Source organism: Takifugu rubripes, chromosome 22, assembly GCF_901000725.2.
Source record: "Takifugu rubripes chromosome 22, fTakRub1.2, whole genome shotgun sequence".
Classification (NCBI taxonomy): Eukaryota; Metazoa; Chordata; class Actinopteri; order Tetraodontiformes; family Tetraodontidae; genus Takifugu; species Takifugu rubripes.
This window is the reverse complement of record NC_042306.1, coordinates 12,961,744-12,989,126: the sequence shown is the minus strand read 5'-3', so window position 1 is coordinate 12,989,126 and position 27,383 is coordinate 12,961,744. Positions and strand designations below refer to the sequence as shown.

The 27,383-nt window shown below is 48.5% G+C and overlaps 2 protein-coding genes and 1 long non-coding RNA gene across 5 annotated transcripts; all 3 read right to left on the bottom strand.

Annotated features, from left to right (window-relative positions):
* Positions 1-16: 16 nt before the first annotated feature.
* LOC105418163 (SH2 domain-containing protein 1A-like) lies at positions 17-2,223 on the bottom strand. Of its 2 annotated transcripts, none has more exons than XM_011616705.2 (4): positions 1,711-2,223; positions 1,409-1,469; positions 1,175-1,319; positions 17-677 (listed from the first exon to the last, which is right to left on the bottom strand). In XM_011616705.2, the coding sequence occupies exons 1-4, from the start codon at positions 1,860-1,862 to the stop codon at positions 637-639; spliced, it is 399 nt and encodes a 132-aa protein (XP_011615007.1). In that variant the 5' UTR covers positions 1,863-2,223; the 3' UTR covers positions 17-636. The 2 variants fall into 2 exon arrangements, with proteins under 2 accessions (XP_011615007.1, XP_029687445.1); XM_029831585.1 differs by having other exon boundaries at positions 1,409-1,442.
* A 148-nt stretch (positions 2,224-2,371) lies between these two features.
* On the bottom strand, positions 2,372-4,803 carry LOC105418162 (uncharacterized protein CXorf38 homolog). 2 transcript variants are annotated; one of them, XM_011616703.2, is made up of 7 exons: positions 4,650-4,803; positions 4,430-4,509; positions 3,853-3,987; positions 3,607-3,729; positions 3,152-3,301; positions 2,869-3,045; positions 2,372-2,783 (listed from the first exon to the last, which is right to left on the bottom strand). In XM_011616703.2, exons 1-7 carry the CDS (start codon positions 4,675-4,677, stop codon positions 2,634-2,636), a joined length of 843 nt encoding a protein of 280 aa, XP_011615005.2. In that variant the 5' UTR covers positions 4,678-4,803; the 3' UTR covers positions 2,372-2,633. The 2 variants fall into 2 exon arrangements, with proteins under 2 accessions (XP_011615005.2, XP_029687443.1); XM_029831583.1 differs by having other exon boundaries at positions 2,388-2,783; positions 4,430-4,671.
* A 20,449-nt stretch (positions 4,804-25,252) lies between these two features.
* Positions 25,253-26,602, bottom strand: LOC115248047 (uncharacterized). Its single transcript, XR_003887078.1, has 3 exons — positions 26,250-26,602; positions 25,710-26,117; positions 25,253-25,541 (listed from the first exon to the last, which is right to left on the bottom strand). It is a non-coding gene; the product is annotated as an uncharacterized lncRNA (long non-coding RNA).
* Positions 26,603-27,383: the final 781 nt, after the last annotated feature.

Below are 27,383 nucleotides of genomic sequence, written 5' to 3'. Positions count from 1 at the left end.
GTGTGCATGTTTTTTAAAAAATTTTATTTAAATGCAACATCTCTGCTTAAACACCCGATTAGCTGGCTTTAGCATTTAGCCCCGTTTTACTGATAGAGAAGCATCAGTTCATGACATCTGCTGAGGTTCATATTCATGAGAACAAATGCTAAATAAGACAGGAACACATCCAGACTGCTGTTGAAGATAAACAAAGGTTTTCTTTTATTACGTTAACTCTAATCAAGTCTAAACGAGGCCCGGAGACAGATCCCATTAAACCGTTCCAAAATACCCTCCTTCAAATGAATATTATAATAAAAATTAGGTTCTTCAGTCATTCCATCACTTTTAGTCAGGTTATCACTTTACCAGGTCAGAGTTACTCTTAACACAGCCTGACTAATTTGGCCTATTTTGATTGCAAAACAGATACTTTAAAGACAGCAGACAGGCTGAGTGTTAAAAAAAGAAAAGCAGTATTCACATGTTCTAATAGCACAGCTTCAGGGAAGTTGTCAAAATGAAACCATAACAGCAAAAACATTTCTATCACTTCAGATGATGCCGATACTGGAAACAGCCATGTGTCATCAACAAGAACAAACCTTCAAAGGTTCTGAAAGGTCCAGATGACTCTTCTCCTCCATTCTGGCCTCAGTGGTCGGAGCTGCCGCATGTTTCCATATAGAGTAAATCTGTGGAGAAGAGCAGCAAAGTTGGGTGAGACATTAACCTCCATCGGCCAAGAGGCTCATTTTCAATGTTCCCTAAACACCCAGACACAAACGGAGCTCATTTAACAAGCGTGCAAACAAAACAAAATAACAAAATTAGCATTCATTTGTGGGCTTTTTATCCATTATACATGCGGAATGCATCACATATTATGCATAATTTCATATACACATTTATTTTTGGTATTTTAATTCTTCAGTTAAAATTATCTCTGCATTTTTAAACATTTCCAAAGGAAAAATGAAACATTTTTTTTTTTACATTTTTAAGGTAGAAGCTGTAATGCGAACCCCTGTATAAATTATTTATTGGCCAGGCTTATTTTATATTTCTTAATTGTCACGTAATCATATTTACCTTTTATTTTTAAATGTTTTTACAGTTTTATCGACGAACGCACCCTGACAGTTTCACTTGTGTTTGTCTGTGTGTGTGTGTGTGTGTGTGTGTGATGTACCTTCTCCGAAGCTTGTGTATTCTATCTCTGTTTTGTCCAGCGGGTCTGTGAGAGGGGGGACCTGAACTTCAGAGGTCAGGCCTCTTCTGTAGTGCTCTATCAATGTCTCCAGAGTCCTAAAAATCTGCTGTCTGCCACCTGGCTCCTTTTAACGAGACACATTTGAATAGATTAAGAGGCCTGTTTTGTGTGTGTGTGTGTGTGTGTGTGTGAGAGAGAGAAACATGTTCTCACCTGAAGAAACCAGCCATCATTGGTGGGAACAAGCCTAAAGGTGTGCACAAAAGGAGCTTTCCTGTAAAACACCAGCCAAATTTGAATGATTTGCTCATGATCAGAAGCAGATTTTGACAAAAACTTGAGCTTTGTAAAAGCTCAGCGCTATTTTAGGCCCGCGAGGAGTTCGGATTTTACTTTTACTATCAATTTCTGTGAAATTCAGTTCCACAAAACTTGTCCGACTTGCAGTTTTCGATTGTCGCTGAAGCGTGCGTAAAGTTCAGTCGCCATGGATACAGAATTAAGGGCGATCTCACCTGACACACAGGCAGTAGGCTCCCGCCACCGTCTCACTGTCCCTCAGCAGAAAGCTGCCGTCCTGTCCAAACCTGGCCAGCAGCATCTCCGTCACCTCGCTCCCAATCCTCCCATAATAAATGGACTGCACCCGCCGCCCCTCGGCCTGCATGCTGCCTCGGCGGAGCTGCTTCAGGTTGCAAAACGACGACTGCGTGAGAAGCAGGAAAACCTTTTTTTTTTCTGGTTTTCACACTTCCCTCCTGTAACTGCCTCGTACACGCATGAACGCTGCAGAGATGCCACGTTTGTGACGCCAGAAGAAGTCAAACCATTCCAGTGACTAAAGACTGAAAAAAGAAATCCCTCACAGGTCCTAAAACGGTTTGAACTCCTGGGACAGTTTTCCCATTCGGACGCAACGTTGCAGGACAGGAAGCATTTATTGCTGCTCGCTGAGCTGCAGGTCGCTTTCAGAGCTGACTGGCCTGAATTTGAACGTTGTCCCGAATTTGACAGACAGGCAGAAAGCCCAGCAGAGAGCTCTTGGATGAAGAGGAGGCTTTGCTCTTCAGCCATTCGTGTTCCATCCTTCACACTTTTGCCACCTCCCCACCCGTTTAACACCCTTCTATTCTATTCTAGTAAAACTAAAACACAGATTAAATAAAAGTGGGTGTATCTGTTGCCATCAAGGTGCTCTACAAATTAGATGGTTTTTTTAATTCTATTTGTATCAATTTGGCCACAGCTGACAAATGCAAAAGAAAACAAAGCAGGAAGTTACAGCACAGGAAATGAGCAGCCGGAGGGTCGTTCAAAAGAACTGAACAGACTAAAAAAGCGCGCTAGATCCAATAAAAATTTAAATTTAAATTTAAAAAAACGCGTCTAAAAATGTGTCACAAATCTCCTGATTGTCCACAACACAGGCCGTGAGGCACTAAACGGTTCTGAGCTTCTTCGTCGCGTTTCCTTCTTGGGATCCCTCGGCTTCCATCGAGCTGATGGCCTGGAGTTCCGCGGAAAACGTCTGAGACAGATCTGCGTTGGCGTGGAGGAAGCTCGCCAGCGTCTTCAAGCGCTCGCCGCCCTGTGAACATCACGCACAGTTGGGGGACATCCTGGGACCCATTTTGCTCCGGCGAACTCCGGTGCAACTTCCCGATCGGCTGTACCTGCGTCTCCGAATCATCCCGATCTCCATCGGCAGCAGCGCGCAGCAGTTCCTGCAACCTCTCCTGCAGGAACTCCGTCTCCCATTGGCTGATGAGCTCAACGCCGACCTCCAGTTCGCTGGCAGAGTCACTTTGTTCTCCATCGGTCACGTGCACTGAAAACGTTGCATTCAGCACCTGGAATTAAACAAACATCTAAACGCCCAAGTCTGATGGCCAAAGCCACACATTTTAGGCCTAACACATGCGTTAAAGCTGACATCAGTGACACCGGAACTCTCACCTTCTCCATCTGCTGACCAGCGTTTTCCATCTCCGGCACATGGCTGAACTGCTGTGCCAGGTTTCTCAGGCTGCGTCTGTACCGCGTCATCCATTCATCCTCCGCGCTAAACTCAGCAGAATGCATCAGCTTATTCCTGTGGTGGACCACCTGTGATGACACACGTGAACGCACAAAAGTTTTGAGAAGAACTAACCACGTGTGAGGAAACGCTGCTGCTGTCACAGCTACAGTTTGAAATCACTCTCTAAAACAGGTCATGCTACCTGGTTTAACACCTACTGTAACACCTCGTTTAGTGGGAAGACACGTGACAGCGGTGGGGGTTTTTCTGCGTGTGCATGCAGGTCATCCAACACAAACAATGTCAACGTTTTCACAACTGGGGCTGAATCACCTGTGAATCGTACCTATTGAAACCCTGCATGTATATATATTTATATATTTATATTTACCTCTCTCACATAATCCACGTCAACTGAGAGGAAACAATCGCAGGAATTAATCAGGTTGAGGAGCGCTGAGGCGTCGCACTGTTCCACCGTCTTCACTTCTGAATATCCCCGTGGCATGTAAGCCTAAAAACACCGACGGAGCGTCTCTTATCAGACGCAAGCATGTTTTCTGGAGGATGATTGTTGTTATTCATCAGAAGAAATGTTCTTCGTGCCAAGCGTAAGGTGGCGTGTGCTGGTTTGTACCTTTGCCAGTTCCCAGTAGGCTGTCCTCCACTGGGGAGGGGAACAGTTACCCCAGTTCAAGGTGACATTTTTCTGTCTGTGATGGCGCAGGATTGTTTTCTTCCACTCTTCACACGTCCAGCATGGTGAGCAGAGCTACAAATGCAGCATACATGCATAACAATGCAGCGGATATGAAACTGAAGGATGACCCAAGAAAAAACAGGTACCTGCCATTTAAAAAATAGGCAGTACAGTGCAAAATTAAACTGAAGTTAAGGATTCTGTGGGGGGAAAAAACGTGGTTTATATGCAAATAGTAGCCATGTTCTTTGAAGATAGCACAAATTTTATTCTTTGTCACATTTAGTTGTGCATTCATAGGTATGTACTGCCAAAATCATGCGGAAACTTTAAGTAGTAAAGTAGATGCTTAGCGAATTTCCATTTGTGCTGGTGTCTATAAACCTTTGGACCTGGTCAGTGACTAATTTTTCCTGTAGTGACAGGTGCTAGGTGCTAGGAAAATTCGTATGGTAACCGCGGCTAAATGCAGCTGGAACGGATACAATTAAGGTAAAGTAGTCGTGGATCTAACCGTGGTCCCTCTGGTTCTGCAGAAGTTCTTGCAAGGTTCCTTGAGGCGGCAGTTCCGGCTGAGGAGGTCCGCGTGAAAACCTTTCATTTGGAGCGTGATAAAGGGAAGAAGACCATCCTTGAGTAACTTCAAACAATAAGAAGCTTTTAACCAGTTAATGTATTCCCTGGAATTAAAACGTGCAGTTTCTTTCCCAAACATTTCGCTGTCCAGGAGTTACCAGTAAGCTTCCGGCCAGATGAGGTCATAGCGTCCAACGGTTTGGCCACGCCCTTTGTGACGTTAACACAGAACCACCGCCAGATGGCGCCATCGGACCTGGCGCTGCGGCTGGTGACGAATTTAGTCCACGATCATCCGATTTTAAAGTCTCCCTGAGATGAAAATCACGTTAATCGGATAATTCTCCCAAAATTGTGGGTATTTGGACTGTATCAAACACACCATTGACGCGTAAAGGTGTTGCCAGTTAAGCAAACAGCTAAATTCCCCAGCTTTTAATTAAACTGTGTGTACAATAATTAGTTGAATACCAAAGTGAGTAGTTTTAGTTGACTAGTTTCCCTTTTTCTGTGGGCTGAAATGTTTGATTACAGCTCTGTGCATGGAGGCGTTAAAGAGATGGCAGGTAGGTTAGCCTCCCTCCCTGGTATGCTTTTAGTTTGGAAAACTCAGGAATCTGCAGCTCCCTCGCCGATGAGCACTTTGAGCGTGCATCTTCAGGGGCATGTCGCTGCTGGTCTGATTCAGTTTTTGGATGATGGCACCTCTCTGAAGGGGCCGCCTCAGGGAAGTATATTGCAATGCCTCCAGAAGGTTATGGAATCAGACCATGATTAATAAAGGTGTGTCATATCTTAGTTATTAGTCTCAGTAGTTCTTTATTTTGGGGGGCAAAAGTTGTTATAGTCTCTCTATTTTAACTAAGGCTAAAATAACCAAGATTTCAGTCTACCTTATGCAACCTTTTCCCTCTACACTCAGATCTCTTGCAGGTACAAGAAACCTTGCTATCTTGGTTACATTTATAAAATGTAAAATCTTCATATAGTTTCACTTTGAGAATAAAAGGCTGCAAATTCGGTAGATGGGGGGTCGAATAAACAGGCCACGTTGTAAACAGTAACGGTGGATATTTCCACCACAAACAATCCAGATCAGAGAACATGTGGGATGATTCTACCGATTCCTCCGGCGCGTCGCAGCTGTGGCGCCGACATGATGCGTCTCATCAGGAGACCCAGGAGACAACGTGGAGAGAGCGAACAGGTGATCAGTGGAAGCAGGAGAGGAGCCCCGAAAGAAAACGCAGCCTCATCCAGCTGTGGCCCCGACACCAGAGGACCAAAGCCTCTTTACACATAACTGTGTGCATTCTAATCGCACCCAACACCCAAAGACAACAGCTTTGCTAGCATTTTAACAATGGATCATCACTGATATTAAAGGGGCTTTGCAGGCTTGAAATGTCAACAATCCAATCGTGAAACAGGAGTTTAAGCTCATTCTATTACACTATAAGAGAGAAAAGATTGATTTGTGTTTGTCAGACCAACCGAAGACTCACATCGACCGCACACATCTTCGTTTGACAGCGTGTAGCATGAATGAAATTGTAAATACGAGCACGTCAGCAGCGGAAGTATTCAGTGATGTGAGCAGGTCCCCCGGGCTGGTGGCTGACACCACTTTTGGTTCACAGTTGAATATCTCAACTAAGTGGACGGACAGCCATGAAATGTTGAATTAGCTGTTCCCAGACTGTGTCTAAGTACAGGGGAACCGCTCCTGCACGCCGGCTGAGGGGCCGCGCTCGCACGTGCGAACACACCTTAATGGAAATAGATCTGCTCTGACCGTTTGCCGCTGTGACCAAATTCAATTTCCTTTCCTCTCTATTCTAGAATGATTCTATTCAATTACGCCGTCTCCTTTTGTGACGCTAACTCAAACGTGTTCTGCTCTGTCTGTGCACAGGTGAGGGGGATGCGAACAGGTGGGGACCGGTGCTACCTCTTACCTCTTTGACTGCATTTGCTGCCCAGTGCATTCTGGGACAGAATGACTCTGGCCAAAGGGTCAAAGGTGAATAAAATATGTCGTGTCGTGACACATGAACCCAGAACCTGCAGGAAGAGTCGCCGGATCGCCCATTACAACAAATTAACTCCCAATTATGAGAATGAAGAGACTTTTGTGTTGTATCAAATAATTACATCTTTACATGAAAATTTAATTAGTCTTTTACGATGCACAGAGAAAAACAAATATTCCTCTATCTTTGTAATTGGATCTCTGTGGATTTGAGGATAGTTAAAGTAGATTAGACGCCCTGGAGGACGCCGGCGCGTGTGCATAAATGAGCCCTGCTTAGCAGTCAGCTGAGGGGACACAACAATATTAACATGGCCGCGCGTGCACGCAGGTACGCAACGGGCGCGGCCGTGCACACAAACATGCGCACGCCGTTCCGTGCGCGTGCGCCTCGCCGAGAGTGCCCACAGTCCCAGCAGGGTGTGTTTTTTAAGCAGAGAAGATCAAAGGGACATTAGTATTCTGAAATAAATCACATGCACGGGGCTGCACGGTGTGGGTCCCCAAACACACGCTCAGGAGACACACACACACACACACACACACACACACACACACACACACACACACACACACACAGCCTCTCCATCTCCTCCTTTCTCTCTCCTCTACCACCTCTCTCTTCAAAAGACACCACCATCCCCATCCCCATCCCCAGCACCATTCCCAGCACCCCCACCCCCCACCCCACCCCCCACCCCCCTCTTCCAGGGGCCCCTAGCGGCCTTCAGAGCTATCTGCTTACCGACTCTGAATCCTTTGTTGCATCCTTTCAATTCCTCACGTTCCGGCTTGAGCCTGATCTCCTCCCCCAATCTGCAAATAAGCAGGAAAATGCTTTGTCAGAGAAAACTGTTCTCCATCGCTGGGAAAAAATAAAAAAAGGAAGCAAAGTAGGGGGGTTTAGACGACTATAGCTAAAGGTAGGAAGCCCTTGTCTCAGTTTCCTCCCTCTCTTCCCAGCTCCACTTCCTTCTCTGCTCAGAGGCAGAACGATTTGAAGACTTCTAAGACTTTTGTTATTGTTCTGAAGTAATGTCTGTTTTTCCGCTGGGCAGCCAGACTTGGCTCCCAAAGATGGCCGCTGCTTTAGTCAGCGGGGGGGGGGGGGGACAGAGAGAAACTAATGAAAGGAAAAGGCAGGGAAATGAGTGACAGGGCACCGACTGGAGAAGAAGAGGCTCGTTCTTGAGTGAGAATTAAAATGAGAGCAACATAAATGCCCCCCATGGCTCCCTGACAGGGGAAAGATCCACGCTTCCCTTTCAGCTTCGCCGTCCGTGCTTTTTTATTGTGTGTATGTGGGCACACGTGTGGGATGGAAGTTTAGGCGAGTGTGTACATGCATGTTATTTATGTGCGCGTGTGTGTCATTTTGATAGCCACCCACATGAATATGGAGATCAGTTTTAGAGCGTATGTGCTCAGCATTAAAGCCCACTCTCCACTGCTGACCCAATTTCACACTGCAGTGTGTGTGTGTGTGTGTGTGTGTGTGTGTGTGTGTGTGTGTGTCGCTTATCAATGCATTTTGCAGAGCTTGGAAAATTGTATGCTCTAGACGGAGGTGTGTGTGTGTGGGTGTGCGTGTGTGTGTCTTGTCTTTGTGAGACTTTTCGAGCGGGAAAAGGACACACACGATAAGTCTCCAACAAAAACACACACACACACACACACACGTTGCTTTAAACAAAAACAATAATTAAAAAGTTGTGCTGACCAAACTCTCCTTCCTTCCTTTCTTTTCCTGTATGGTTTTATGATGAAAGCAACCGTGTGACATTACAGAAAATTAATTCCCTACAAACATTCTGGAGATAAATTTGACTTTCATGTAAGCAGGATAAATGTGTTCAGCCAGCAGCTGGTTATCTTAGCTTAGAGCGAAGAGTAAAAACAGAATGTAGAAGCACAAAAATAATCCTTCTGGTATCAGATAGAAAATAACTTTCTTGTTGAGATTCGCACTGGACAGGAATTGACCCAAATTTCGCTTAACTTTATCAACCTGATCGATCAGCCCCTCGTTTGTCTTGGCGACTGACGCACTGAGGAAGGGTCCGTATGAGGTCTTTTTGCTCATCTTTTGTTATGATCATCAGAGAACATTCAGGTTGTCGCCTCAGCAGAGCAGGTCAGCGAAGCTGCAGTTCGCAGAGCCGCCGCTAGATGGCAATGTTGAGAGGAGCGCGGCCGGGCGGCAGGGCTGAGGTAATGGCTCTCCGGTCTATTGTTCCCTGGATTCATCCTCCACCCTCTCCTTCTGCCTTCCAGTCCAACACCCCCCCCCCCCCCCCTCCTCCTCCCCACCGCAACCCCCATGGACTTCAAAGGAAAGGAAGGAACTGGAAAATAAGGTGAATTAATTTGCCTGCACTTTTTCACCCACACGTGGCGTGAAGCGGATGTGCGTTTTAATTGCTCGTGCAAAATACATAACCTATTTTTGTATCCTTTAAGAAAGCCTAAGTGATGACCTGTGTAAAATCTATGCAAATGATGTGAGGAAAAAAAAAAAAAAAAAAGCTCACGAAGCATTCACGTTGGCTGGCATGCAGAGAGACCACCTCCACAAGTTGCAAGAAAATAGAAAGGACAGTACAAAGCGGCGCCCGGCCAGCGTAGAGCTTCATGAAATATGGCACTCGCTGCTGTAAACTCTGACAGACATTCCTCAGCATCTTTAGGCCTCTACCCAGAAGCCCCAGTGCAGCCTGAACTCTGTGAAGTAGATCAATGGGAGGATTATCGCAGGACCAAGATGCCAGTTATAGAGCAGCTCTGTGCTGCCTCGGTGAGGGCAGAAGATTGAGAGGCTTTCCTTTGATCTGGTGCTGGCGCATCTGAGAGGACCCGCTGCTGATGATAATGATGCTCAGGCCCGCTGCAGAGAGAGCCTGGCTGGGGCCCGGCCCCGCTCCCACTCCTGCTCCTGCACTGGTGATATAAAAGGCTGGCCTGTGGAGGCTCCAACAGGACAAATGGCTTTAGCCCAGCGGATTGTGGGTTTGTGCGAATTCATCTCAACAAATGTTTGTTTGTTTTTTTTGGTCTTCCAGGAAAGGAATGTTGGAGAAGTAAATGAGGTGTGTGTGTGTGTGCGTGCTGCAGAGTAACAGAGTGGTAAAAGGAGGACATTTTTGGTTTGTTCTCTAAGTTAGGAGAGCTGTTTTACCTTAGGTAATGGTTGGTTTGGTGAGGGGAACACATTATGCCAGTGAGAGTCTTCCCAAATATAGAAATACATGTGTGTGTGTGTGTGTGTGTGTGTGTGTATGCTCCAGTTGTTTTCTCAGTCACATTAGCTACAGCTGAACACCTCTGTCCTCTTTCAAGGACACCCCTCCCTCCTGTGTGTCTCAGTCCCCCAGCCTGGATCTCTCTCTCTCTCTCTCTCTCTCTCTCTCTCTCTCTCTCTCTCTATGCACATTCACACACCTTTTGTATACACACACACTCTTCACAGACTGGCACTTCCTCTCTGTCACTCTGTTTGACAGGCCATGGTGCTACATTCTGGACATTAAAAGCTTAAGGTGATATTTGCGTGTGTGCGTGCGTGTGTGCGTGCGTACGTGCGTGTGTACGTGCGTGTGTGTGTGTGTGCGTGCGTGCGTGTGTGTGTGTGTGTGTGCTTGCCTCGAAGCATAAAGACTAATGTCACTATTATTTCCTCACTGTATCTGCATGTGAGCGGAGCAACAACATCAACACATAATAACAGCTCACTGCTGCTTCCTCACCTTTGTTAGGGCCAATACCCCCCCCCCCCCCCCCCCCCCCCCAGTTTGGACAGATTATGATAACAGGATGTGGGGTCAATAATCTCTTAATTAGTGCTAAATGGGAATTAGATTAGGCTTTGGTTAATTTGGAAAAACAGCTCCAGCTAACCAGATTAGCAGAGTGAGGATTTAGTGGCGGGTGACGGCGGAACTGTGAAGGTTAGCGAGGGGAACGTTGACGTGTTTGGCCTCAGGTCACGGCCGGCCTGACCACCGACGCATTATCCGATCGGCTGTCCCTCACTTCGGGAGAAAGGTGTCAGGATCGGGCCGTCGCCCAGCGTTTACGGCCGGAGGCGTGACAGATTGACGATTTCGGGGGGGGGGGGGGATAAAATCTTTACTCAGCCTCAACAAGCTCCCAAAAACATCGCAGAGCTTCTTGTAGAACCCAGTAAAACGTCTGATGTACATTCCAAAGATTAAATGACTGTACACACTAAGCATGTGGTGCACGGGTAGGTAGTTGCTGTAGTTACAGCATTAATCCGGTGGAACAAAAGTACGTCTGTTAGCTAGTAAACCACGTACGTCTGTTAGCTAGCGAACCACTCTCTGGTCGTTCCTTCCATCTCTGCCCTGCTCGGTTATTTCCATACTCCCTCACTCGCTCTCATCCCTTTGCTATTAAAGAGGTTTTCTCTTCTGCTGACCTCCTACCCACTTCATTTGATGGGCCCCCGCTAAGGCCTCTCTCCGTCTCCCTTCGCTCATCTTCCTCCCTCTTTTCTCACCGTCCTCGCCCTCTCATCACCGTCTTCCCCGTCTTTCTTCCCTCTCTACCTCCGTCTCTTCTATGGCCCAGCGTGGGTGGCTGAGTTTAATGAATTCTCTTTTCTCTCTGCAGCCAGGCGCTGATTTCTGATTGTAAAGAGGTGTGTGTGTGTGTGTGTGTGTGTTGGTGCCTGAGTGAGTGTGTGTGTGTGTGAATGAATAAGCAAAGCGCACTCATCACTTATTTTACTTTCTGGCTTTTGCCGCCACGGCTCTGTTGATTCGTTCATATAAATAAATCTTGGCCTTTAGTCTGATCTCACCTTCATGTGATTCCTCCTCTTTGTTAAGGGAAGAAGCACCGATCTTCTACTGGGACCTCGGGGGCGTCTGGGCGGAGCTTCCTGGAGCTGGAGCCCTCGTCCAGGGAGACAATTGAAGGATCTGTGGTTCCGTGTCTGGTCCCTGCTGCCCACCGGGGTGACGCCTGGAACCTGAGGACAGCTGGGATCATGTGATATGAGCTCCATCCCTCCATCCATCCCTCCATCCATCCATCCATCCATCCATCCATCCATCCATCCATCCATCCCTCCCTCCCTCCATCCATCCATCCATCCATCCACCCCTCCCTCCCTCCATCCACCCACCATCCATCCATCCATCCATCCATCCATCCATCCACCCCTCCCTCCCTCCCTCCCTCCATCCATCCATCCATCCATCCATCCACCCCTCCATCCATCCACCATCCATCCATCCATCCATCCATCCACCCCTCCCTCCCTCCCTCCCTCCATCCATCCATCCATCCATCCATCCATCCATCCATCCATCCCTCCCTCCCTCCCTCCATCCATCCATCCACCCATCCCTCCCTCCCTCCCTCCCTCCATCCCACCCACCCACCATCCATCCATCCATCCATCCATCCATCCATCCATCCATCCATCCATCCACCCCTCCCTCCCTCCCTCCATCCATCCATCCATCCATCCCTCCCTCCCTCCCTCCCTCCCTCCATCCATCTCTCCCCCCTCTCTCCCTCCCTCCCTCCCTCCATCCATCCACCCACCCATCCATCCATCCATCCATCCACCCCTCTCTATCTCCCTCCCTCCCTCCCTCCCCCCTCCCTCCATCCATCCACCCACCCACCCATCCATCCATCCATCCATCCATCCATCCATCCATCCATCCATCCATCCCTCCCTCCCTCCCTCCATCCATCCATCCATCCTCCCCTGTGAGCTGGGTCAGATGGAGCTATGAGCCTCACATCCAAGCATGAGAGTAAACGGGGGAGTTCTGCTATTTGCTTCAGTTTGCCTGTAATAAACGCTGCGTTGCTGTTGACCTCCAGCGGGGGTCACGGCAGCAGCTGAACCGGCCTGCTCGGATAACTCAGTAATGGATAACTAGCCTATCTCGCAGCAGCGGCTGGGTCAGGCTACACTCTCGATCGCAGGATAATTAAAGTTTTCCGGCATTTGGAAATTGAAATTTATTCATAAGGGAACGACCTTGGATCGCCGGGCTCATTAAAGCGACTGCTATAATTTAAAGCCAACCACTGTTTCTAGTTGTTCAAACGGGTGTTGGTGCTTTTATGTATTCCCAGCCTGCCTATTGTATCTGGTTTTAAAGCGGGCTTCTCTCCACCGTCTCCACTAAGTACAAAGTGTTGCTGCACGACGCATCACTGACTCTAAGTGGTACAAACACGTCGCCGTGCTCTCCACTCCCTACGCTGGCTTGGATTCGGTCCTGATTTTAAAGTTTTAACAGTGGAGTTTCAAACCTGAGCACAACATGGTTCCGATTTACTGAGCAGACCTTGTGGCGGATTTACTTGTGTATTTCAACCGTTGTTTTAGTCCCTCCTTGTAAACAGGACTCCAGAATTGGGCTTTACGTGTCTCCTCTCAGCCCGAAAGGTCTTTCCAACCCACCAACTTGGTGGATTGCAATGAGAACTTGGGCAGACACTTAATGGATGTGTTGACCTCTTTAGTTTTCCCCTTGGGTTGACATTTCTGCTTTTAGGGACGGCACTTTTACAACTATTTGATGGATTACTGTGAAATTGGGCACAGATATCCAGGGTGCTGAGAGCCGGGGTCTTACAGACTTCAGAATCCTTTGACGTTATTCCCTCCAACACCACCAGGAGGCTGTTATCTGCGTCCTAAGTTAATCTGCGCTGCCAGTGTCCCCCCCCCACAACCAGTTGGCGGCCTTTTCAGTTCTCAGAGCTTTAAAAAGGTGAGCATCAAACGGGAGGCATGACACGGCGTCTCATTCGCCCTCTGGTGGTCGGTTGCGGTGACGGAATGAGCTCCGCGTTGCCATCATCATCCGCCCTCGGAGGAAATTTGGGGTGTTGGAAGAGGCGATTTGAATACAGCGCGACCCAAAAATAATCAGCTATCTTTTCCAGTTTTGGGATCCATCTACGCTGTAAAATGGAGGCACCTTTGCGCCAACAGTGTGCATGTCTGTGTGTGTGTGTGTGAGTGTGTGTGTGTGTGAGTGTGTGTGTGGGGCTCATTGAGCTGTCTATATAATTATGAAAGTAGAATCTAAACTGGGTTGCACTCCCCCCTTTTCATGCCAAAAGCCAGACATCAATCGGATGAAACAATCCTCCCATCACATCTGAGCAGGAAAACTGGATCACCTCCACATCTCCAGGTGCCGCCACCTCTGTCCCGGCTTCCGATTGGATGGACGGACCGGCGGCTTAATGGGGGAGATTTGTTTGATCTGATAATTGTCAAAGCGATGGAAATATTTGATTACCCGTCCTCCGGATTAAAGGGTGCCTACACACAAACACTGGAACAGTTGCTGTTATGACCAGAAGACAATGCTCCGAGGCGCACACACACACACACACACACACACAAACATGCACGCACGCGTCATCCCCTGTGTGTAGCCCCCCCCCTCCGTGGTATGGTAATGAGCTGCTAATCTCTCCGGTTTACACAGCCAGTGTGCATGTGTGCACGTTGAGGTGCGGTGTGGAAGAGCCTGAGGAATTCTCTTAGGCCGTCAACCTTCTGCTCTCACTTGGGTGCAGGCTGTCAACACATTAAATAGAGGAATCAGTGCGTGCGCGTGTGTGTCTGACAGAAGGAGGGAAACAGGAAGTGAAAACTCGACAATAACACTGCAAAGGCGAGAAAGAGGGAGAAATGGAGGAAGGAATGAGGGTTGAGTGCTTGTTTACTTCTCTGATTCATTTATTTTTTATCTGATCTATAAATCCTGACTCCTCTCTCTTCTATTTTGATGCTATATTACTCTGTGTGTGCGTGCGCGAGTGTGTGTGTGTTTATTTATTTATTTATTATGCTCAAGTCACATCGCTAATTAGTCCCTGGGAGCAGCTGGAGGCCATTTGCAAAATCCCACTGATTAAAAACAAGTCCAACCCTTGTGTCGCATACACACACGCACACACACGCGCGCGCGCACACGTGCACACACACAGCGTACAGTCACATCCATGCAGACGTGCATGTCTGCTGAGGAAAGCTACTTACTGTCAAGGCTGGAACACGTGTGGGCGAGTGTTTGTGGAGCAGCGCTTGTGCGCGTGCATGTTGAAAGGCTGTTGAATGGGGCGTTAGAGAGCTGTCAGTTGTCGTGGCCGGTTTAATATTTAAACTCGCTGTCTAAAGTTATCATACCCCGGGGTGGCTTCTGTCGCACAGGAAACACAAGCACGCGGCCTCGGACACACACACGCGCACACACACGCGCGCGCACACACACACACGTGCCCAAAGCCTTCAGGACCTTCGGCTTGTCACAAATCACACTCTGGATGTCAAGGGCATCGTGCATTAGGGAGTGTGACAGACGGAGTGAGCCGACGACAGACGTGTTAAACCTTTTTCTTTTGTTTTAAGTGTTTCTTTACAAATCTCCGTTTACAGTTCGCACCTTCTTCGGCCAAAAACGTCGGAGCCTGGGCTGCCAATTAATCCTGTTTCAAGTCAAGGCAGCGGAGGAGCGGACGGACGTGATGGATGGAGACAGAGCAGCGGGAGTCGAAGGGGCAGATAGTGACAGCGTGGGGAGAAAGGAAGGAGGGAGTGAGGGATGATGGGAGAGTCAGAGGAGAGGAGGGAGATGGTGATAAATTGCTTTGAACTTTAATGGACGTCTCAGATGCTCCTCCAGTGATGTGTTCGGACAATACGCAACATTACTGGTGCACGTGACACGTGATTGTAGCTGACATTCAAAGAGGCCTGTCCTGGATGACCTACCAAACACACACACACACACACACACACACACACACGCGCGCGAGCGTACATCCGCTCATCACGCACACCCTACAAAAAGTCAGCCAAAGGAAGCAGGAAGGGAGGTAACTTTATAGCTGAGAGTACAAATGGGAGATGAACAGATGAAATGTGGGTGAGGGAGAGGAGGAGAAGAAGTGTGAAGTCCAGAGGGAGACGGAGGAGAGGAGCAAAAGGAGCCGCCCTCCGAAGGTGTCGCCATATGGTCGAGGTTGGGTTCAGCCGAATAAAATGTTGCCTTCGCTTCACAATGGTTAACTACACACAAATGAATCACTAATGGGCCTCTCATTCAGGCGCAAACACACTCACGCAAAAGCACAGTCGCACACACAAACACACAACACACACACACACGCACACGCACACAATAGAAGACATGTGAATGAGACTTGGAGACATTCACACAGAAGGCGCAATAAATGTTGACAGAGGTGGGCGTGTTGGCTGAGGAGTATGGAGGGTTTGTTTGTGAGGGTTCAAGCTCTGTGTGTGTGTGTGTGTGTGTGTGTGTGTGTGTGTGTGCCATTGGAACCACCCCTCTTCCCTTCCACCCGGCTGCCTCTCCGTGAATGTGTTGATGTGTGTGTCCTGGCCGGCCTTTGTGTGTGTGTGAATGGTGGGTTTGTGTCCCAATCTGTGTCCCTCCACTTTGCCAGATTTCTGCCGATTTTCCAATGATGCTTTGCTCTGCTTTCATCCCTCCGTCCATCCCACGACTCACACGTTAAAGCTTTCTTTTATGTTTTACTTGGGAGATTGGACATTGTCTTCCTGCTCTTCTGTTGACGACTCGAATTCAGAGGCGGATTTGAACAGAAACCTTGGAAATCTGAACCCATTTGGTGCAACTCAGACTCAATTAATAATGGAACAATGTGTAGTTTGATACCGCGTTAGCGAATGTTCCCTTTTTCCCTGTGTATTTTCCATTAGACGTTCTCGTACGCACTTCATGGCAGTCATGTGTGTATTTGTGTGTATGTGTGTTTGTGGGTTTAAAAATATCGACACATTTCTAAAGGTGTTGCCTTGTTTGTTTCGAACAATAGCGTGTACCAGTTAGCAGGGGTCTCTGTGAATGTTGGATTGCTATATGTGCTATAGTGCACCAGATAAATCCCATAATGCATTGTGACAAAGAGTGTACACCCGATGCTGCCGAACCAAGCAATATATCCCATCGTCTGAAGAGCTAAACATGACGCTGGTCGTTAATTAAGGATTTAGGGCACAGCAGCGCGTCAACAAACAAACAAACATTGTTTAATGTTTATTAAAAGGGAGAAAAAATAAAATGGCTTCCAGAGATCTGTTGTGAGGGTGACACCATGGAAAGCGTCCTAGCTTAGCGTCCAATAGGGGACTCGCGGCTTATCTTTGAGAGCACTAAGTAGTCCACTCAATCCTATAGCGAGTAGGGAATAGGGAACGAGAGTGGGATTTTAGGCGGATGTTAGCACTTAGCTATGTTTTCTGAAAGGCTGTATGCTAGCTAACTGAAAGGGTGATTTTCATGCAACAGTCATGGGAAGCAAAATCACATCCTGCCAGTTCAACAACTTCATTTACAAAATTTGCACGATTTAGGAACGAAGTATTAAAATCAAAACTTGCGACGCATGAATTTGATAAATGACAATTCTGTGGTTCGGGTGGGTCAAAACTTTGAGAGTCTTTTTTAAAAACAGAAGGAGACCCAAACGGATGGTTAGTGGTGGTGTGTGCGTGTGTGTGAGTGTGAGTGTGTGTGTGTGTGTGTGGGGGGGGGGCCCGGGGGCCCAGACTGGCCCCCGCTGCTGCTGCATGTTTGGTCCACGTGAATAGGAAATAGAGCGCAGCGCACGTATCAGTCTGAACAACAGCCTAAATATTTCAGCGAGACAATGGGGATATATTTGCTTTAATGTTTCATCGCTGCACATTTATCAGGGCGCAAAAGCTCCCGAGTGTGCCGCCGTGCGCGTCCGTGCGCAGGTGGGTGCACGCCAGCTCCACTTTTAATGTTTGATGGCGGTTCGAGCTTTGGGGAGGCGAGGTGTTTCGTGCCTCGCCGCGTCCTCCTTAGGTCGATTCGCAGGAGGATGACCAACATGTTGCAGACATATGTGTGTGCGTGTGTCAGAATGTGAGCGCGTGTGTGAGGGCTGGGAAGGGGGCGGGGCTATGGGAGGGTAGAGGGGAGCGATGAAAGATTTAGTTCCTCTGGACGCATTGTTGTGCAGATAACAAATGTTTCCATTTTGTGATCATGCATGAGTTATGACCCACAGGACAGAGCTCAGTCTGTGCGTGTCGGGGTGCGTCTGGATTTGTGCGATTTCAAAGCATCCTTCAGGCTGATGAGTGGTCAGAGCCAGGCCGGAGGAAAGCTCCGTGTAAAAGAGCCGTGCACGCTTTTTAAAATGGAGATTTTGGTGCCTCGCATGTGCACAAAGACAAAAACTCCCGCCAGTGGTATCACAGAGGGTTTTTATTTCAGCCCCGCTCTTAAAATTCAGCTCTGTTTTACACACGCGGACGGAGCGACGCGCACGGGCGGATGAGACAGGTACACACGTGCACGCGCGGCGCTCTGTTGTGCAGCTGGTCTCTCCGTGCAACTGATCAGAGGCATGAATTTGGGAACAAAAGGGAAACGTTCCCCCTCAAAGAGCTGGGAATTTCTAACAGAATGCTTAAACCTGCACTGTCCTCTCCCACTTCCAGAGCCTTTTAACGCCGAGCCCAGTTAGAAAGAGGCGAAACAATGCGTGTGCGAGTGCATATGTGCACGTCCACAAGGGTAAGCTGCTGAGCACTTCAAACCAAGGGCCTAATCAGCACCCCATAGCCCACCCACACAACCTCTCTCTGCATCTCTCTCTTCTGCTCATTTCCATTCCCTCTCCCCCTCCCACGGACCTCGCTTCCTGCATTCTTCCGCTCGCTCATCCCTCCTTCCCGCTCCTCCCTCGGGATGGCAGCGGCAGGAGAGGTGGCGGCGTGGAGGGTGAAATGGGGGTCATGGGAGGAACTCCTGGGAATAATGGGCACAGTGCAAACTCAGCCCTGGCGGTGATGTTCGGGGGTAAGGACAGGTTAGGCTGATCTAGGATCTGGGGCCCTTGGGACCAGGCGGTGACAAGGCCGCTGGCGAGGGCTATGACGCTGCTGAAATATTAAAGCTAATGGGATCGCACTACCGTGTGCCCGGGAGAATGTGTGTTTTTGTGTGTGCGGCAGCGCGTCGCTCCTGAGTTGCAGCAACTTGAAGCGGAGTGAACAAAGTGGAACGGAGTTGGATAATGCATCACGCTCTGAACAATGGCGCAGAAGAGACGCTTGTGTCAGAACACAACCTATGGAAGTGGATGTGAAAAATGGAGGAGAGGAGGAGAAAAAGCCGAGCGGCGCCCGGAATGATGGCAACAGGGGCGGCGAGAAGCAGAGAGAAGAACAGGAAATGCGCTTAAATGAAGCAACATCTAGTCTTTAGCTGTGAATTCAGCTAAAACCGCCGCTCGGAGGGCGTTTAACACGCCTCCATTACGACGCTGAAGGAGACGACGCCATCAACACAGACACTTCCTGCTACAGCAACAGTAGCCGCCAAATTCGGAGCTATTTACCGTCCGTTTGACCGATTCCCACGATCAGGTTAAACCACGTGTGAACCATTGTGTGCATAAACAGGAGGCGAAAAGACAGGAAGTAACCTCAGACCTCAGCTGCTCCCCCGGCTGCCAATAAGAAGGCTGATGCACAATCAAACACAGACAGACACCGAGCAGCTTCAAGCTATCGCACACATCGCCTGCAGCACAATACAGCTCGTTAGCGGATGCGCGCTACAAGCGAATCCATCCCCATTTCTCAGCCTCGGCGCCTCACAAGTAGTTGCCGGTGTTATCGTTTTCAAATGAATACACGCAAATGTGCGACCCCGTCTGACAGAAGACGCTATAAATACTCGATGTGCTGATGAGGTGGGGTAAGTGGGAGCGCCACGCTGTAGCGCTCTGATCCCTATGTGTGTATGCGGGAGGGGGGAACATGAGCAACAATTAAAAATACAGTGGAAGGTATGGCGCTCATGTGTGTGTGTGTGTGTGTGTGTGTGTGTTTGAGCACCGAGGCCTGAGAGGGGCGTGTTGAAATCAGTGTTTTTTGTGTGCAGCTTGTGGGCATTCACCTAAATTATAAATCTCCGCTGACTGTCTCTCTCTCACACACACACACACACACACACAGGAGGAGTTTGTGGAATCTTGTTGCTGTAAGATATAGACAGAGCCTTGTTCTATCACAAGCGCTCTGATGTTAATTAAAATCAGACAGACGTTTCCAGTGAAAGGGGATCTCATTTCCATTCGGCGCGAGCGGGAAAAGTAGGCCATGTTTTGGAGACGCGCCACCTTCGCTGTCCCGAGGATGAGGGATGAGTGACAGGCTGAGAGAGGAGAGGACACGGGGAGGAGAAGGGAGACGGAGTTGCTCCGCGCTTGTTTGTTATCCCCCTGACAATCCAGGCGCCGTGGTTGTCACCTAGCAAGACTGGTGCCAGTTCTGCTTTCCCAGCCTCGCCCCACAGTTCCCCACAGGCCCCTCAGTGTTGTCTGGCACTGAACTCTGTGGTATATAGACGCTTCTGATCGAGAGCCGCTCGGTCTCCCTCTACGACGTGGTTGGATCTGTGCATAAGGACCGCGCGAGGCGCCGCCGTCGTCCCTCCGGTTGGTCACAAGAGCTCGTTTGCATAAGCCGCCTTTTATTTCAGTGACACGCACATATGTAGCCACCTACAGCGAGCGCGCGTTCGCACACGCAAGCCTCCTATCAGCCCCCGAGGGAGACATGCACAGGCGCACACCTCATTTCCTAAAACCCACCCCTACGTGCCTGCTGAGATGCAAGGATTTAAGAGAATTTGGCTGCCAAGGGGGATGGTGCTGGATTTCATCACTCAGATATGTTATTCCGGGGCCTCGGGACAATTTGTCGTGTATTAGCGAGGATTCCACGCTCCTTCCCATTGCCAGAAACAAGGCTGGAAAGTTTCTCGCTGCCGTGCGCGCCTGAATTTAAATGGAAAATGAAAATAAATGTGACAAGGCTGCTGTGCTAATGTAAAAGTTGACTTTGTTCTGCAGATAATAACGAGTCCTCTAATTCACATCTGCTAAATTATTCAAATTGAATTCACATGAAGCGATAGTCCTTTAGGATGCCATTTCTTGTGCGCCATCAAGCAAGCGGCTTGTGGGTATAGGCTCCTAATTAGGTGACATACACTGAAACACGCCTCTTTCTTGACGTTTCTTGGCACTTTACAAAACATCTGCAATTATTTTAGGCCTAAAACTAAATTTGCTTGAACGCTGAGATCCCTTTTGGTCAGCGGCCTTAAGCTTTCGCGCTACCCAGAGGATTGTGGGTAAAAATCAGATCACTTTCTGGTGCTCATGTAGGTCATAGTAGAGGTCAAACGCCATATAATCCTTTAACAAGTCCGGGGACGAGTAATATCGTGGACGTAGTTTCCTTTTTCTTTTGGATTTGTGCCACTTTTAGATCAAATGAGACAAAAAAAAGTGTAAATATTGGTTGATGAGCTTTGGACTGGCAGGGTTTTACATTAATTAAGTGTGTTTTTTTTACGTATTTGTCTGGGATGTCAACACTAGCTAATCCATAGCGTAAAGACAATCAGCCTCCCAACGTCCGTGATCCCGGTTGCTCAGAAAATCACTTTTTGCGTCGTGGGATAGTTGATTTCATGGTTTTTCCATAACTGGGGGACGTTATTTGGTGTTTTGGATGGTTGGAGGTGACAAGTTCCTGAGCCGCTCTTTGGGGACAAAACACATTTCCGGTCCCTGCTCAGCACAACGTCTGAGCTTTATGACTAGAAACACATATTTATGATCATTTTCCCTGAAAGGATCTGGCTGAGTCTTTCTCTCGGGATGAAGCGGCCCGTTCGCTGCGTTCTGGCCAATCGTCGCCGTTTCATCTGTCTCGTTAGGGCCCAAACTCGAACGACTTTGCTGGTTAGCCCGGTGCAGTCTGCGGGGGTTTGCGTTCACAATACAACTCCCGCTGCTCGGACTCATTCTGCACCGTTTAGCGAGGAAAAGACTCTGATGGCTTTTGTCTCGTTTGGACTGATGCGAGAACGTCTCAGCACGGCGCCGCTTTGATGCTTTTGATGCGCCTCATTAACAGTTTAAATTTACACCTGCCTCACGCATTCCTGCGGGACCCCCCTCCGCACACGTGAATGGGAATGTTTGTTCTGTATAAACGAGCATTGTGAACGTTTTTAGTCTCTCGCGTATTAATTGACTTTGTTTGGTTGCATGCATATACAAACCGTGATCACGATACCGAATTTTTAATTCGTTCGGATTTTTCTATTGTTATCTATTGTAAAGTGGCTTCTTTAAGGTAATGTGAGCATTCGAATTACACACACACATACATGTACATTTATATAATTTCAAATAATGCTCAAAAGTGAAGCAACACTGGCCCACAGTGAGGGCAGGTTGGTGGTTCGCCATTATTCTTGGTTAATAAATGCAAACATTTGCTCCTGATGGCTCACTTAACCTCTTAATTTATGTATGACCGCCAGAGTTCTATTCAGGCCGGAGGCATCGGTCAAGCAGGCGTCCACAGAGAGGCGCCGCATGGCTCCTCGCCCTCTTTCATCCGCGGCTGTAACCATCGCGTGTTTTACGCAGCAACGCGCCGCCGCGCAGCTCCGCCGCGCCCAATTGTCCTGCGTATTGACGAGTCGGTTCCGGCGCATTACTGATTTTCCACCGCTTCGTGACGGAGCTCTGCACGAGTATGGGACATCTGTGGGGGTCAGGGGTGAGGGCAGCCCCGGAGCTGCGTCCATCTGCCCAACAAATACCCACGTCTCCAGACACAAGTCTCCTACGCACCTAATAGCCTGTATTACATTTGCATTATTAGCACATAATGAGTGAGTCCACATGAATAGAGAAGAAGCCCAATTCGCCATCAATGAGATAGCCTGTAATAAAAGATGCAACATTGTGCAATGGAAATAATGACGGAAATCGGATTTCTCTCTGTTATGGTGGCCCAAAGCTCTCCCGCCTGCGTCTTTGCGCAATCAGATGCTATCAAGCCGAATCTGGGACACAGACATGAAACAGCAACTTGGAGATGGTTTCCTAAGCCTCTAATCTTTTTTAGTAGAACTCTGAGACGTGTCCTCAAACTCAGTGTCAGTGGATTTTTAAATTTAAATATCCGCTGCCGTCTGCAATCAAGACTACTCCTAAAAATACAGAGTTGAACGCATGCGAAAAATAAACACGCCGGCGCCACTAAATCCAAATACCAACGCTGTATGCCCTGAGCAACTTATTAAAGCACCAACGACGTGTTGTTTATGTGAGTTGGTGTCAACTGTGCAGCGTAACTGGATATGATGTCCTTTCCCTGCTGCACCGGGGAGCTTTAAGAAGACGCTGACCTTGAGGAAAATAGAACATCAGAAATAATCACACAATAATGGTCGCCGGAGTGTGTGGGGGACGATATAGAGAGTTTCCAGGCTGCAGTTTCATCAACGTAGAACAAAGAGGGAAGAAAGAAGCATTTGTTTGTTAAAGGAGGGATCTGGAAGTGTTTGCTCACCACACTGGTTTCACCTTAATAATGTGAGGGAGGAGTGTGAGTCGCCCGACTCTGTAACAGCCTGAAGCCATTTTTAGAATAAAAATTGGCTTTATTGGCCAAACTACTGCAACACGCTGCTAATGCAGTGCTTTTGGGAGTGCAGAAAAATAGCAAGAGGCATATGTCTGTGCTTCCATTAACACCGTCTGGAGTCCCTACGTGCACCGATTGGACAGGCACAAAATGGTGTTGGAAGAAACTGGCAGGTACTGCAACGTGCAAGCCCCACACAGAAAAGCCCAACAGAACAGAAGAGCTCCTCTCCAGTGAGAGGATTTGATGCTGGTTCTGCCAGTAGGAGCAGATGTCAGTCAACCACGATGGAGCCGCTGGCGGTGAAGGAATTTGCCCAATTTTTTCCTCCATTTTTTCCAATGTTCCAATGCACAAAGTGCATCTAGAACCTAGAACCTATACCAGTCATGTGACCCAACCAATCAATGTGAATCTGGTTGTGAGCTAAAGCAGCCCAAATCCAGAGCTGACGTTGATCTTTGCTCACACAGATATCGGCAACTTAAATGAACCGGATTAGCCGGAACCACTAAACCAAAGCGGCGAGAGCAGACAACAGCTCTGTGTTCCGATCCCACTCAAAATCCAATTGACTTTGTCATCAGCCAGAAATTACATCCCCGTTTTTGCACAGATGCGTGATGAATCTGTGCCATTTTGTGGAAGCTTCGGGGTAATGAATCAACCCTCCACATCCATTAAAGGTTCCACAGCCTCAGATCATTAATGTGCTGTATATTCATCGTTCATTTGAGGGCCTCTTACACTTCTGGACGTGTTTTCCCTCTGAAGATGATCTAAACCCCGACACAATTGCCTAACATGTTTGATCGTCTAACTGCTTCGCAGCCATTAATGGAGCAGTTTAAATATGCCAGGATTCTACGCCTCTAGCCTTCCACCGCTTTTAAAGAGAGTTCTTAAAACACTGCCAAAAATAGGCCTCGCTGGTAACGAGCCGTTTGTGGTTCCAGAGCCCGTGTGGTTCGTCTGCGCTCCAGCGTGAGGAGGAAAAAAGACAAACACCTGTAGTGCTTTTGAGTTCACGCTGGATCCATCTGGGTCTGAGCACTGACGTAACCCACTAGATTAAAGCACTCGGAAACAGGTTCTGAACCTCATGTCCTCCGGGGTTTCTTATGTAGTCCATTTTCCAAACCCTCCTCCTGATGCGGGCTGTGGTGAAATCCAGGATTTTGAAGGGCCCGCCTGGCCCCTGTACAGCTCCCAGCCCCACCCACCACACACAAACAAAAGGGCTCTGGCTCTGGCGGATCCAACCCGCTTTGGCCCACTCATGGCGTTTGTTAGACCCGCAGAGACCCTGAATATAGAACAGCTATTCTATCTAATGAGGCAGAACTTCATGGCTGCCTCTATAAAACTTTGTCAGCCTTCTGTTCTCTGGTAACAAAGCCCAAATTTTTCAAAGTTTTTCACCCATCCCCCCCCCCCGCCCCAGTGACACAAAATGGTAAGACAGATCTCATGTGTCTCCCCCCCCCCCCCCCCCCCCCCACACTATTGGTGACGTGCGACAACAAAGATGACTACGTAGAGAAAATAGGGCGCTTATGTTGGAGAACAGATCAGGAAAAACACCTCCGCAGGGAACACTTTGATGACATTGGGTTGTAGTTTTATGAAATAGCCTACATTTGGCTTTGTGTCGAGGCTCTGGGAGGAATAGAGTCAGAATGTTTTCCTCTATTTTTTAATATTCTGATCTGTGAAGATGCGTCCCACTAATTTGACTATTTCTCATTTATCGTGCGCAAAGATAATTGGCCGCCTGCTGCGTGTGCCTGCAAGGGTTTTGTGTTTACAAAGTTTGTGTTTTTTCACCCCCCCCCTTCTTGCATTGCTGACAGCATTTTATAACTTTATCAGTTGGATTTATTGTCCCACAAACATAATACGGCCCCACTTACGCTGAAAAATGTTCCTGCATACTGTTAATGAAAAATGCTTCCGCAAAAAGCCCATTTAGCCGCCGAGTCAACGGCGGAAAATACACAAACAAGTGGAAATATTTTAAAAGCATGCCATCTGGGGCTGAGGGATGCAGGGTTTTATTTCCACAAAGGGTGTGAATCAGCCATTATTCTCCTCCCGCCTGCTCTCCGCGCTCCAGGTCCACATTAGTCAGAGCTAGCATAAAAGTCTACTCCACTGGCCGGTACCTTAATCAACCCCACCTTATCTGGGCCCGTTAAGACAGAAAATCACACAGAAGTGTCTCCGGAATGTCTGCAGATATTCCTGCTGCAGAGTTTACATGTGTGAAACACCACCTGTGATTCACCTGAGGGTTGCAGCGCTTCCTGTTTTAATCTGAGCTGAATGCAGCCATTTGGCCTTAGCAGCGCGTGTGGTTAGCATGCTTACCTCACTGCTGTGAAGGGCGGAGGCCTTTCAGCGTGCGATGGACATCTTCTCCTGGTGGCGCTGTGGTTTTCTTCCTCTGAGCACTCTGGATTCCTTTAAATAACTGGAAGTTAAAAACACTGGACCAAAACAAGCAGCTCTGTCCTGTGTCTAATTCAGCACAGGGGACATTCGAGGTCGTGCGGCTTGAAAAACCTCCAGGTAGGTGCGACCCTGACGTGGTGTTTATTTGAACCCAGTCAGAGAAATCAATTCACTTACAGGGAGTTGGCGAAGGCTGGATGGAGGCCGATGGAGGAGGCGGCGCTCAGGTGTTCCACCAGACCGGCACCGGGAGAAGTAGGTCAGCCGCGGCCCCTGTGGCCCACCTGCCACTCACGCACACATGTGAGAGGACACGAGGGAGGAAGATCAACGCACTGAAGCGGAGGCGTCTCCAAGATCTGCAAGGACTCTTTCGATGGAGAACATTTGATCCGCATCTTTGGAATTTGCTCAAATGATTTATCCATCTAACACCGGCGTCGGGGTTCCTACCCAGTGTCTTTCCAAACCGAGTCAGACGTGAAGCGGCGTGAATCCATCCGCAGCTTCAGCTCCGAGGCGGGGGCGGGACTCAGGAAAGTCACCGATCTGTCATTTTTAAGTACACTCCAAAAGAAGGCGGACCTGAAACATGCATGTGAAACTGTGAATCATCCTCAGCCCCTCCTGAGCTTCTGCACGGCTCCCCTCCGCATCGCTGGCGCGGATGTTTTGTCCCGCTAAATATTGCATTTGGGGAATCTATTTGCGATTTACCAAACTTTGATGAGCTCCCCATCGCCGCTCGGCCTCCATTTCCCCGTCAGTCCATCAAGCGGGGGGGGGGGCGCGTTTCAAAGTGCGCCGGGCACAAACGGCATACGAGGGGCGAGGACTTTGCCACAGAAGATCACAGGGAACCACAGCTGGGCTCTCCCTGTCAGATATTCCCACTCACGGGCTTTCATCCAGCGGAAGGTCTCCAGTGGCTCTCTTCAGTGGCGGCTCCTCCTGGGCAGATCACGGCTGATCCGGGGATCTGAAAGATACTTTTGTCCTTTAGTGGAAAAGCTTCTCCGGCGAGGGCGTTGTCTTTGCAGCGTTGCCTCATTAGTCTCCTCATGGCCTGCATGAACAATCACGGCTGTGCTGCTGAAATATTGATTAGCTCTATACTGAGCAGGGAGACGCTTCACCCCCCCACCACCCCCCCACCCCTCCACCCGTGTGGGACGTTTTGGTGCATATAGAGCGTTCCTTGTATATAGTTATTTGTCTTCTGCGGCTGTTTACTCCCAGGGGAAGCCAATGCCATCTCTTCAAAGTCTTGCTGGCACACGTGGCGAGGACACTGCTCACATTAATGTCTTATTTGTGTGTTGGCGCGCTCTGCCTCCTCAACCCCCCCCCTTATTTTGTGCCACTTTATGAGAGGCGCGAGCCGTTAAGTTCAAAGAGAATTATATAGTATTGTTTATGGAGGATAACTCCATAAACAGTGGAGCTTTAATGTTGTGTGAAAGAGGTGCCACTCTGATGGCTTTACTGCCGGCCGGACGCGTGTTACCTGCACAATCCTCTTTACTCACATCACCGTATGGCTCTGCACCACACGCCGTATAGAGGAAGCAGGGGGGAGTAGACGGTAAAATGGAAAAAGGGTGGGGGAGGAGATAAGAGAGAGGAATTACAAAGTAAGAGAGAGTGGGAGTTCTATTGCCTCACAAACAGCCAAGTTTAAGCAGCATTCCCACCTTGCTGCTTAAGCGCTCAGCGATTGTCTTGTGTGACTCACAGAGACTTTAAAGTAGGTTACTGGGTTAGCGCTTGAAGTTAAAGCGATAATATACCTTTAAAATGCTTTCATTCGTCATGGGAGTTGAGTTGAACCCAAAAAGAAAGAAGACAACG

What these genes read in the sequence shown, in the direction of transcription:
- LOC105418163 (XM_011616705.2), bottom strand. Translation starts at nt 1,862, where the DNA reads ATGCAGGCCGAGGGGCGGCGGGTGCAGTCCATTTATTATGGGAGGATT. An exon ending in GCCTACTGCCTGTGTGTCAG is followed by an intron (nt 1,470 to 1,710) that starts GTGAGATCGCCC and finishes GGTGTTTTACAG; the next exon opens with GAAAGCTCCTTTTGTGCACA. An exon ending in ATGATGGCTGGTTTCTTCAG is followed by an intron (nt 1,320 to 1,408) that starts GTGAGAACATGT and finishes TCTCGTTAAAAG; the next exon opens with GAGCCAGGTGGCAGACAGCA.
- LOC105418162 (XM_029831583.1), bottom strand. Translation starts at nt 4,630, where the DNA reads ATGTTTGGGAAAGAAACTGCACGTTTTAATTCCAGGGAATACATTAAC. An exon ending in ACGTGGATTATGTGAGAGAG is followed by an intron (nt 3,302 to 3,606) that starts GTAAATATAAAT and finishes GTGTCATCACAG; the next exon opens with GTGGTCCACCACAGGAATAA. An exon ending in CTGGTCAGCAGATGGAGAAG is followed by an intron (nt 3,046 to 3,151) that starts GTGAGAGTTCCG and finishes GTTTAATTCCAG; the next exon opens with GTGCTGAATGCAACGTTTTC.